Source organism: Trichechus manatus, unplaced genomic scaffold (genome assembly GCF_000243295.1).
Source record: "Trichechus manatus latirostris isolate Lorelei unplaced genomic scaffold, TriManLat1.0 scaffold00293, whole genome shotgun sequence".
Lineage (NCBI taxonomy): Eukaryota > Metazoa > Chordata > Mammalia > Sirenia > Trichechidae > Trichechus > Trichechus manatus.
The window spans coordinates 527,395-540,438 of record NW_004444229.1 but is presented as its reverse complement, the minus strand read 5'-3'; the positions used below and the strand labels follow the sequence as shown (position 1 = coordinate 540,438).

General features: G+C 36.5%; 1 protein-coding gene across 1 annotated transcript in view; it reads left to right on the top strand.

The window, feature by feature from the left end:
• The window catches only part of TMTC2 (transmembrane O-mannosyltransferase targeting cadherins 2), a 514,074-nt gene that overhangs the window by 399,190 nt on the left and 101,840 nt on the right, over positions 1-13,044 (top strand). Inside the window, exon 9 of the mRNA XM_004390257.2 lies at positions 67-148. Within this exon, the coding sequence (XP_004390314.1) occupies positions 67-148 (82 nt within the window). The remainder of the gene's footprint in view (positions 1-66; positions 149-13,044) is intronic.

The window sequence follows — 13,044 nt, the reverse complement described above, 5'->3', positions numbered from 1 at the left end:
ATTTGGGCCCAGGAGGTGAATCCCTCATTATCCGTTGCTGAATCATCCATTTTCTCTGTTTTCAAGGGTCGTAAGAGTGAGGCTGAAAAGTTCTTCTTGAAGGCTATTGAGCTGGATCCCACCAAAGGAAACTGTTACATGCATTATGGTGAGTGGTTAATAGTTTTTTTTCCATGTTACCCACATTTACTATTAATGCTGATATGAGATTTAGGTTTTATAAAAGGCTACCGGTAAAGTATATTTTGAGAGGAGATTGACTTTGTCATTGCAGATATTTAGCCTCATATTATATTCATACCTTCCAATTCAGAATAGTCATCTGAAAGAAGTACATGTTATATTTTACTTTAGCAATTTTTATAGGACTTCAATGGAGAAGCTGTATTTCACGTTAACTTTATTTCAAGATCAGTGTGCAGTTTAACTGAGATCTCACCAGGACAGCATCTAGCTCCTTGCCCGATGCATAGTACATAATCAAAATATTAGCTCCCTTTTTATTCTAAATAATAAAGTATTGCTCATTGAGCATGTCATTTAGAGGTCTACATTTTGGCCTCAAAATCCTTCTGGAAGATACGGATGTACACAAGCCTTTAAATGCCTATGATTGAGGCCAAGGATAAGCTGTAAAGAGTACTGTCTCATTCGGTTTAGCCCTGGCCTTAATCATTTCAGAATTAGCTCACATAACAACACGGTCACACTCTGCTATATCATTAGTAGTGAGTCATGTGTTAAGTGAGGCAGAGTGTATAGCTGGTTTTGTATTTGGTAAGATGTGCTTATTTCTACCAGATTTGCAGTTGGAATTGCTTTCAAAGAGCCAAGAACATTTTACTTTTACTGATCTCTTTTGTTTTGTTGTTTCAATCACTGTTGGCTTTGATGTGTTAGTTATGATCAAGTAGTAGACTTAAAGATAGACGGAAATTAAATCTAGAGGAAATAAAGCTAATATGCTTGTGTAATATATAATTCCTTCTCCCAGTTTCCAGCTGGTAAAAAATAAATTAGTAACAGGCTGCAAGTGTGAAAGAATGAAAAGAATAAAATAGAGGATACACTTAACCAAGAACAAGTCCATTTCTTTATTTACATTATTGTGTGGGTGTCTACAAACCTAGGATTGTGATGTTTTATCTTTCCAACATAATGCAGCATATAATTTTATACAGTTTGTTGCATATCTTTGTTTCACAGTGCAGTTTTATTGCCATGTTAAGTTAGCAGCTAACTTATTTAAGTTTGTTGCAGAATTTATTTTTACAGGTTTACTTATTCAAAGTATTTTAAATTAGGATTTTCTCATACCTACTATTTTGGGCACCCTTACTGTTAGGGGTAGTTGCATGATTAGTTTTCCTAGTGTTATAGATCCTCTTGTCATCAAATTATATAAAATAGGATTTTTTCCAGTCTTGCTGTCTGCTTTTCCTTTGCCTCACACTATTTCTACTCACTGCATCTTCTAAGCTTGTTTCCCATAATCTTATTATATGCTTTAGGTTTTTAATAATCACTTCCTTTAAACTTCATCATTGCTACATTTCAATCTACATTTCAATTGAAAAAAAAAACTATTAGCATTATCAGTTGACTCCCTTATTGTTCTGACTTGTCCATCTCTACCTATTTCTATAGTTTTTCTCTATTATTTTTATATTATATCATGCTCCTGATATGTTTTTCCACTGGTGGTAGTAGAGGGTATTTCTCAGAGGAGAAATTTTTGAATTTAGTTTTAATCATACAACAGATTCTTTATTCTGTATGTTATTTGGAAACAGTGATCACACATATTCTTTTAAATGCACCCATAAAAACTGATTCTTCCCAGTATCCCTGGGTTATTTTAATATTATTTTGGCATACGTACATTATTAGAAGTACATTTGTTTTCTAAGACAGGGATGATTGCATAATTTATTCTAATTTTGTCATAGTCTCAACAATTTTTTTTTTCCTCCCCTCTGGAGTGGGAAATAGAACTCAAAATAAGGCGTCAAGAAAAGCAGGAGGGATTTAGGCAAAATAATCTACAAATGGACAAAAGTCCATAACTGAGTGCTTGATATTCCTATTTCACTGTGCTGAGGTTATAAAAAAATGTACATTTAAAGGAATGTTAATGAATTTTATTTGAGAGGGTCTACTTCAAATGACTGAACTTTAGAACTGGAAAGTTTCTTTTAAAATTATCTAATATAACCCCTGTAAAAATGGCATAACGGAGGTGACTGACCTCTTCTAATTTCACAAGGGGGAGTAAGAATCAATATCAGCAGCCCAATGCTGATACCTGCAAGGCTGAGGTTAGACATGCCTCCACCCTTCAGCCTTTTTACCAATTCTGACAACAACTGTCCTTCCCACGGCACAGTTCTCTGTTGTGTTCAGTAATTTGTTGAAATGGGCACACAGAACTCATAGATCATACTCATGATTATGAGGTTTATTAGGGAAGTAACAGGTTTCAATTCAAGTTCAGAAATGCTCAGGATATAGTTCTTCAGTCAGGACAGCCTCTTCTCAGTCGTGCCTCAGGCACGCTTCTCCTTGGTCCTTGGCCCATAGGCCCCTCTGCCTGGCCTCTAACCTGCTCAGGCAAGTGTTACGAAGCCCTTTTAGCTCCGCCAATAAGTACCTGGAGGCACCCTACTCCACTAGCAAGCCTTGGCCCAAAGGCACTCAGCTCTCTTGCTCAGTGGGCCAGGCCGTCTCCTGCCAGTCTCCTGGTTCTGCTGCCTCTGCTGCCACTGTTTCTCTGCTGGTACTTCTTCCCATCTCTGGTATGAAAGCTCTCTGTCTCTGTCCTGGTTCTGCTGCCTCTCTCTGTCTTCCTTGTTACAGCTCCCCCCTCTCTCTCTCTTTAGGCCTAGTGGGATGGCAAAGATGACCAATCCTCTTGTTAGGGTTCCGAATATACCTTATTTGCATGGTCCCAACCCCACAAGTGTTCCATGCTCCTTATTTACATTATTCGCAAGCTATCTAATCCCCTTGGTGGGCCACAAGCACCTCATTTGCATAGTCCTACCCAGTCATTTGGTGGGAGTTACAAAGTCTATGGCTAGAAGGGCCATATTAAGTAATTCACTGCATTACAACCCCTCCATTGTACAAATAAATAGATTGAAGACTAGAGGAATGAATTTGACTTACCCAAGTTAGTTGTAGGTGACTAAACTCTGGATCCCTTGATTTCTGGCATTGCTTTTGCTTCTATCACATATGTTCCATTTCTTTTTATAACATCAATAGACAGGTAGGCAGACACATTTTTTGATCATTAGGCCCTTGTGTGCACAGTTTTAGAATGTCAAGTTTATATAAGTCATGACTTAGCATGAAATTTTTAGGGAAAGGTTTTTATTAAGTGAAATATTTATAAATGTGTTTACTAGGTGCAAGGCATTCTTCTAGGTACTGGGATTGTCATTATATAAGTAAAAAACTGAGATGACTTCAGGAAGTGAGTAGGGCTACACAGGAAATAAACAGGATGATGTTTTCTTTAGAAGGCGATGAGGTAGGAAGTAGAGTACTTCTTGAGACAAGGTAGTCAGGTAAAGGCATCTTTGAGGAGGTGACATTTGAAATCTGGGTTAAGTCAGCTATTAAAGAGCAGGGTAAGAGGGTTTCAGATAGAATAAACAGCAAGTACAAAGGTCTGAGACAAGGGCAAGCTTGTGTTCACAGCAGAGAAAGGCTAGTGTGACTGGAGCATATTGAGGAAGCAGATATAGAACCTTTGTACCTTGTGGATCAACCAAGGAGTTTGCATTTTATTCTAAAGGAAGTGGAAGGGACCATGTAGAGAAGACAGGATGAGAGAAAGATCAGAGTAAAGCAAGGGGAGGTTTTTAGGGGACTACTGCTATGTTTGGAGCCCTGATGGCACAATGATTAGAGCTCAGCTGCTTAACAAAGATCTGCAGTTCGAATCCAACAGCTGGTCCTTAGAAACCCTATGGGGCAGGTCTGCTCTGTCCTATAGGGTCACTATGAGTTGGAATCTACTCAACAGCAATGGGTTTAGTTTTGGTTTATTGCTGTATTTTAGGCAGGAGATGTTGGTGGCTTGGACTTGGGGGTAGTTGTGGGAATAGAAATATTTATTTTGAATTTATACAATTACTTCCATTAGAAAATTTTAAGGTAATTAAGAATAGAGCAGATTTTTTTTCCCATCTTTGCACCATCTGTATCTAGCATATGGTCAGACTCACAGTAATATGTAGTAAGTGTTTGTTGAATTCTGTTTAAAATAGTCCCCATTCTGAAATTGGGTATAAGTTCCCAAACTTATTGAACGGATCTCTTTGAATTTTTGTTAGTTTTTGTCCAAGAAGATCGATACCATGAGAATCATAGCAGTTCCAACTTACTGGTTATGTATATTCTTAAGGTATTTATACACACAGATTGAATGAATTGTAACATTTCCTGAGCTTAAAAATAAATGTTTAAATGAAATACATGTTTTGTTTCGAGTCTTTTAAAAATGCTTTTGCAAATGCCAATGAAAATGCAAAAATGGGTGAATTTTGTTCTATTGGAAATTTCAGTCTTCTGAGTGATTGTGTGTTTTTGGTGTGCTTGTTAGTAATACAGTGACTTGAAAAATGCTGTCCACTTGGGACTAGACAGAGGGAATTTTAGGAATTTATACTGGCTTGCAAAGGCAGTTCTTAAAAACTGTATATTACAAAGTACCTATTGCTTGTATTTTGCGTTCACCATTTATAGGTCTGGAAATTGCATAGCAGTTTGTCTTTTTTTGTTCAGATTGGTTTCAAAGAAAGTTAGGCAGATTTGTAAAATTGGTTCAATAAATGGATTAAAAGACTTAGATTTGTCGTCTGTAAAGTGAAAGGGTTAATATGGACTTCTGAAATACTTTCTAACATTCAGATTTCATGTGTCTCTAACATATACTCATTTTCTCACTGGTCTATCAAACATTTTAAGGAATGTTGTAATATTATTGTATTTGCATGTTGTCAAGTTTGCAGGGTATTCACATGTGCATATAAAGTAAATCATGTGAAGTCTTTATGGGATTTTATAAATCTCCAAAGTGAGGATTTGGTGCCTTGGTGTCTCATGTAGGCCTGTAATTCAGGGAGCTCTCTATGGGTTTCCCTTGTGGCTCAAATAGAAAGCTTCTGCCAAAAGAATGAAAGTCAAGAGAAGAAACCTCCTACCAACTTTTTTTTAAAAGAATTATTAGAAAAAAACAGTTTGTTGGATGGAATACATTCTAAATCTTCAAGTTCTTTTTTTGGTGCATAGCAGTAAATTTGATATAGATTGAAACAACTTAATTCATTAAATTTTATTATAAGGTAGTTACTATGTATAATGTCCAGCAAGTGGGAATTCATCAGCTATTAAGGACAGAAGCATTAAAAGTTAAAATGGAGCAGATGGTGGTAAATGTGGTAAAAAGCGGAAATATTCTTTTACCTGAACTTTGAATGGTTTCTTTTCGTATCTATCTCTTAACCGTGAGTTTCTAAGAATAAAGCATTTAGCCCCATTTTCTTCATTATTGATACTCTCTCTAGGAGATGATGTTCATTTCCAAGGGTTCAGTTATGCAGAGACAAGTCCTGAGCTTCTTTCCCTCCAGACTCCAGCCAGTATTTATTGAGCACTGGTAGTAGATGTGGGCACACAGAATGAGACAGACTCCAGTAGAGCTTGCAAACTAGTGAGGAAGACACAAATTTTAAGAATAATTATTTATTTACATTTGTGATTAGTTTCAAAAAAGAGAAACAGTATAATTAAAGGACTATGACCTGCGGGTGGGGGTGCATGAGAAATATGCCCGACGAGCTCACGTGTAAGCTGTATTTCAACGATGAGTAAGAGTTCACCAGACAAAGTGAGAGGATGAGGGAGTACAGTGGATAACATTAATGCCCAGAAAATATTTGAGGCAGAAGGCACAATGTGTGTTCATGGAATAGTTCAAGGACAGAACTAAGGCAATAGCTAGAAGCTATGAGAGAGAAGACACGTTATGGCTCCATAGAAGGAGGAGTGTCTAACTATTTGAGCTGCCTGGACATGAAAGGGGCTACATGCAGATGAAATGAGTGCCCATTAAAGGTTTTCAAATGTGAGTTTCTAAGGATATTAGAGAATTCAAGCATAGCGAAGGGGTAGAGGGCTGGTCCTATCTTTTCTATTATTTCCAACATCGAGATTAAGTTGTTCTATCATTATTATTTTTGGGCCCACAGAAAAGTTTAGAATTTTTTTAAATTATAAATATCTGGATATGGGTGCCTATGCCAGTAGCAAGAGATATCACTAAATTGTTTCATATTGGTTCCACTTTAGATTCTCTTTCTCCTCCTCCTTCTCCTCCCACCTACCATTCTTTCATCCTTTAATCTCTTCTTCCATGTACCATCCATTTTATTATTGAAGGGCTACTCTATTTAGTGATCCAACAGAATGCAGAAGTTATTGAACAATACCATTAATATCACATACAAGTAAAATTTTGCTGAAGATAATTCAAAATTTATTGCAACAGTACATTGATTGTGAACTGCCAGAAATTCAAGCCAGATTCAGAAGAGGACATGGAACAAAAGATATCATTGCTGATATTAGATGGATCTTGGCTGAAAGCAGAGAATGCCAGAAAGATATTTACCTGTGTTTTATTGACTATGCAAAGGCATTAGACTGTGTAGATCATAACAAATTATGGATAACATTGTGAAGGATGGGAATTCCAGAACACTGAATTGTACTCATGAGGAACCTGTACATAGACCAAGAGGCAGTTGTTTGAACAGAACAAGGGGATACTGCATGATTTAAAATCGAGAAAGGTGTGTGCCAGGGTTCTATCCATTCACATTACTTATACAGTCTGTATGCTGAGCAAATGATCTGAGAAGCTGGACCATATGAAGAAGAACGCTGCATCAGGATTGGAGGAAGACTCAGTAACAACCTGCGATATGCAGATAACACAGCCTTTCTTGCTGAAAGTCAAGAAGACTTGAAACACTTACTTATGTAGATCAAAGACTAGAGCCTTCAGTATGGATTGTACCTCAACATAATAAAAACAAAAATCCTTACAACTGGACCAATAAGCAACATCAACAAAAGACTGAAGTTATTGAGGATTTCATTTTACTTGGATCCACAATTAATGCCCATGCAAACAGCAGTCAAGAAATCAAAGGACATAATGCATTACGCAAATCTGCTGCAAAAGACCTCTTTAAAGTGTTAAAAAATAAAGATAACACTTTGAGAACTAAGGTGCACCTGACCTAAGCCATGGTAAGTTCAATTGCCTCATATGTATATGAAAGGTGGACAATAAATAAGGAAGACCAAAGAAGAATTGATGCCTTTGAATTATGATGTTGTGGAAGAATATTGAATATACCATGGACTACCAGAAGAACAAACAAATCTGTCTTAGAAGTATAGCCAGAATATTCCTTGGAAGCGAGGATAGTGAGACTTCGTCTCACATACTTTGGACATGTTATCAGGAGGGCCCATTCCCTGGAGAGGGACATCATGCTTGGTAAAGCAGAGGATCAGCAAAAAAGAGAGCCCTCAACGAGATGGATTAACACAGTGGCTGCAACAGTCTGCTTCAACATAGCAATGATTGTGAGGATGGCACAGGACCAGGCAGTGCTTCCTTCTGTTGTACATAGGCTCACTTTGAGTCAGAACCGACTCGATGGCACCTAACAACAATTCCAGGAAATACGCCTAATATGGTGATAAAGCAGTGAATAAAACAGAGAGGGTCCTGCTATGAGATGGAGAATTACTCTTAAATATTATGATGGCCAGGTAGATTCAGTAATCTATACAAAGTTACCATGTTCAGTAGCCATATACTATCCACCAATATCATTAACCACTCTGAATAAAACCAATTGAAAAAAAAATTTAAGTAAATCAAGTAAATTCCGACTCATGCTGACCCCATATGTTTCAGAGTAGAACTGTGCTCCATAGGGTTTTCAGTGGCTGATTTTTCACAAGTAGATCAGCCGGCCTTTCTTCCCAGGGACCTTTAGGTAGATTTGAACCACCAACCTTTTGGTTAGTAGCTGAGTGCTTAAAAATTTGAGCAATTTTAAAAATAAAATCAATATTTAAAATCCATATTCTGATTTTTATCCACTCTCAATTTTAGAACCCTCAGAAAATCTTACTGCATATATAAAACACTTTACCATCTACCCAGTGCTTTCTTGTCCCTGATCTTTTTTTAAATCATCATGTCACTCTTGTCAGTAAAGAATGGACCCCAACTCCATTTGGCAAAGAAATGGAAACTCAGAATTTCTAAGTGACTTCCTGAATCAAAAATTTTTAACATAAGTAGTGGAGGAAGAACTAAAACCCAGTTCTTTGAACTTTAAGTCAAAAGCTTTCTATTGTTAATATTGTACTCTTCTTTCTCCAGGATGGTTCATATACTATTTAAGTTTCATTTATAAAAAGTACATTAAGTACCTGGGTTATGAATGTACAATTTACAGACAACTCATATTTGCACTTTAATGTTATGTAAATTTGCCATCACTTTGAAACGATTGAACCAACCGCTACTCAAAACGAATTCTTCGTCACAGTCACCTTCACTTGCTGCACGTGCGGCTTTTAAATCACTGAAAAGGCACCGAGCCTTTGTTGCACTGAAGTAAGGCTAAATAAGAACCTATGCACCTGTTCCAATTTATCTACAGATTCTTTAAGACAAACTAAAGAACAGATCTCGTTTGTAACCCAGGGACTATCTGTAAGCACTGGGGAAAATTGTTAGAACATTGGGTTCAGTCTTTCATAAGTGAATAATGAAAGAAGCATCTTGAAAATATGTAATAGGTTGCATTGGTGAGAGACCTGTGATTATTTTTCATTACTCATGATTAAAAATAGTTAGAAGATGGCAGTGGAATGAGATTGACTATATTGTAAAATGTCATTTTCAGTTACTTCAGAGATGGTAAGAGTAATTTTTTAAATAAATAATGAGCTAAATAATAGCCTTGCCTGGATTAAAAATGATAATACATTTTGGATGGAATGTTGCAAAATTATGTTGAGATTAAAATTATGTTTAATCCTTAAAACCAAAACTTTTTTTTTTTTTTATTACCAGTATTTAATGTGCTTTTACTGATGCAAGGACAGCACAAGGAGCTCCTTGATGTATAATTAGAATAGGATTTTTCTAAAGGTTGCTCCAAATTACTTTATTTCTTACCTGAGTTTTTTTAGTTTTTAAATTGTTTGTTATTAAAGTGTGTCTAATAACTTAATATGGTTTAATCTTCTTACTTGTGTGTATTTTCCATGAAATACTTTCCAATGCCTTTTAGAATTACCACTTTCCCATGGGTAACATAGAGGTGGGGGGACATCGTAGGCTTGAAAAAGGAATAAAATTCAAAGACAAACAGTAAACGGATAGGAAGTCATTTTCATAAAAGCAAAAGAGAGTATCAGTCAACTCAACCCATGGGAAACTGTAAAACTAGAAGAACAATTGACAGCATACAAAATTCTAAGGATATGAACAAATGATTCATAAAAGAAGAAATGCAACTGGTTGTAGAAGATAGTAAAATGTACTACTTCATTATAAATCAAAGAAATTTAAATTCAAATAAAATTCTTAAGCTGATACAGCATTTATTCTCAAAATATATCTTACAAAAATACGATGTTTTTCTACATTTAAAATTATCCACAAAGGTAACAATTGCAACACTGCACTGTATTTATTAGAGGAAAAAATGGGAAAGCAACTAAATGCCTGAAAAAGGGAAATCATTAAATAAACTAGGATTATTCCCACTTGATTAAATATTGCAAGTCTAAAGTAAATTTGTAAAGGATATGTAATAACAGAGATAACTGCCTATGTCATTATGTTAGGTTAAAAAAGTAACAATCAAAATTGTACATGAAACATGATTAAATTCTATATAATAACTATGTGATTCAAAAGACAAGCAAAACAGAAAGCACCAAAATATTAAAAATGGATGTTTTAGCTTTTGGGACCTTTGCAGCTATTTGGGGGGGATGGTGTTAATGTTTTCTCTCTATTTAAAAATTTCTATATAAAGCACATTACTTTTTAAATGAAGATATACTTTAATATAATGTGAAAGAACAAGCTTCTTAATATTCTGTAAATATTTAGAAAAGATAGCAGTAATCTGGCATGTAGTGCATAAATCATGTCTTTTTTAATTTTTTATATAATTTATTTTTTGTTGTTATTGAGAATATACACAGCAGAACATACACGAATTCCACATTTTCTATGTGTACAATTAAGTGACATTGATTACATTCAAGCTGTGTAACCATCTCACCCTCCTTTTCCCTGTTGTTCCTTTCCACTAATATAAAATCACTGCCCTTAAGTTTCCTGTCTAATCTTCCTACTTGTTGTTAATTTGAGTCCATATAAATAGTTCTTAGAAGAGCACAATACTCAGGGCAGACATTCTTTACTAATTAAGCTTTTGTCTGGATCTTACAAGCTTGCAAGTGACCATCCAAGGTACTACAGTTGGTTTCTATTCACTTGGAGCAGCACAGGAAGAAGGAGAGTCTGGAATAGGAGGAAGAAACGGGATATGTGGCTAATTGCCTCCACGAACAACTGTCTCCTTTGCCATGAGACCAGAAGAACCAGATGGTGCCTGGCTACCATTACTGACATTTTTGATCAAGGATTCTATAGAACAATCCTGATCAGAAGGGGGAAAACACAGAATAGAATTTCAAATTCTCATAGAATCCAGACTTTCTGGAGCCAATGAGGCTGGAATGAGCCCCTGAAACTATTGCCCTGAGATAATCTTTAAACCTTAAACTTTATGCCAAAAATATCCCCTGAAGTCTTCTACAAATTAAATTTTATAAACACCCCTCATAAAACACATTAAAAATTGACTCAGCTGGTAACAATAATAAGATGTCACCCAGCTCAGCATGATAGTCACACAGATGGCAGATTTGCCACCTGTTTGTTGTGCAACTTTAAGCAAATTTCTTAACCTCTCTAGCTCACATTTCATCATTTGTAAAATGCTGATAATACCATACTTTGAGATTCTATGATGGTATCAATTCTTACCCACCAAGTTTTATTATAGCTTTACACACACACACGAAAGGAAATGAACACTTTGTTATAAAGGTATGCAAGGATTGTAAGATGCTTCACAACATCAGAATTATTAAATTTAAGTAATGTGGCATAACCCGACCCTAGAGTCATAGGAGTAGAGTAGTGGTACTCACTTGGTGTTGTGCCAGGCAAGTGTGTGTTCACTAATGCTAGCTGCTGTCATAATTGATGTTCATTGTTCAACAGTTAGGTTCCTGACCCAGTGCTGGGTACTTTTAGTTTATATTTTGTCATTTCAGCAACCAAACCCTGTGCAGAAATAACAGTATCCTATTTTACAGATGCAAAGGCATTAAACGTTTAAGTGACATATTGAAGGCTCTATGCCTAATAAGTTGGCAGAGAATTTGAACTTCATCTGACTCCGAAGCCCATGATATCATTATGGTTTTGCTTGTGCTTTCAAATATATGATCGTACTGAATGTGAGTCTTTTGGTTTCCCAATGGTTACACAGACCCAGAATGCTGAGATTACAATGGATTGCACGTTGAGAAACCTGTGGGCCATTCATAATCATGTACTTGAAGGCCCCAGGAAGAAAGAAGGGCAGCTTGAGGTCATCAAGGCAGGGAGACAGCCTACAAGCTACAGAAGGAGAAAATAAGGCATTTAGAGGAGAATGGAAAGAAAAGACAGGAGACAAGGCACCAGATTTCACATGATGCAGTTTTACTTCCACTATCTCAGGCACGCAGCTGCTAACCAAAACATCAGTGGTTCAAACCCACCAGCTGCTCCACGGGGGAAAGATGTGGTAGTCTGCTTCCACAAAGATTTACGGCTTTGGAAATCCTATGGGGCAGTTCTACTCTGTCCTACAGGGCTGCTATGAGTTGGAATCGACTTGAAAGCACTTGTTTGGTTTTTTTGGTTTATAATACAATGAAGTTGTCTGTCTTAGTCATCTAGTGCTGCTATAGCAGAAATACCACAAGTGGATGGCTTTAACAAACAGAAGTTTATTATCTCACAGTTTAGTAGGCTAGAAGTCCAAATTCAGGGCATCAGCTCCAGAGTAAGGCTTTCTCTGTCGGCTCTGGAGGAGGGTCCTTGTCATCAATCTTCCCCTGGTCGAGGAGCTTCTCTGCACAGGAAACCCGGGTCCAAAGGACATGCTCTGCTCCTGGCGCTGCTTTCTTGGTGGTCTGTGAGATCCCTCTATCTCTGCTTGCTTCTCTCTTTTATATCTCAAAAGAGATTGGCTAAAGACACAATCCAATCTTATAGATTGAGTGCTGCCTCATTAACATAACTGTGGCCTGTCTCACCTCATTAACATAATAGAGGTAGGATTTACAACACATAGGAAAATCACATCAGATGACAAAACGGTGTTCAGTCACACAATACTGGGAATCATGGTCTAGCCAAACTGATAACACATATTTTTTGGGACACAGTTCAATCCATGACATTATCTCTATTTGAAAAATGAAGGAACTGTGGCTCAGAACCAAAGAATCTTGAAAATAACCAGAGTGGCCTTGCTTCAGGGGTTCTATCACTTACTACAGTGCCTTGTACAAAGAAGATGGTCAATCAGCTTCTTTTCAATAAAGGAATAGGTAAGGGAAGGTAGACTAGCTTTCAGTTGGTTTTACCCTCCCCTGTTGTCATATCTGCTTCTTAGTTTTTTGTATGGGAATTTAATCCACTTTGTTTTAAATTGTGTATAACTCATTCATGCTTTGCTAAAAGGTAAAGATTTAAGTCCAAGTTTCATATATTCTTTTGAATCTGTCTTTGTATAAAGACTCAAGAAGCCAGAAAAGCCTTAAGAGTTAAATTGAGTTTGGGATTAGGAAGTAAAAAGT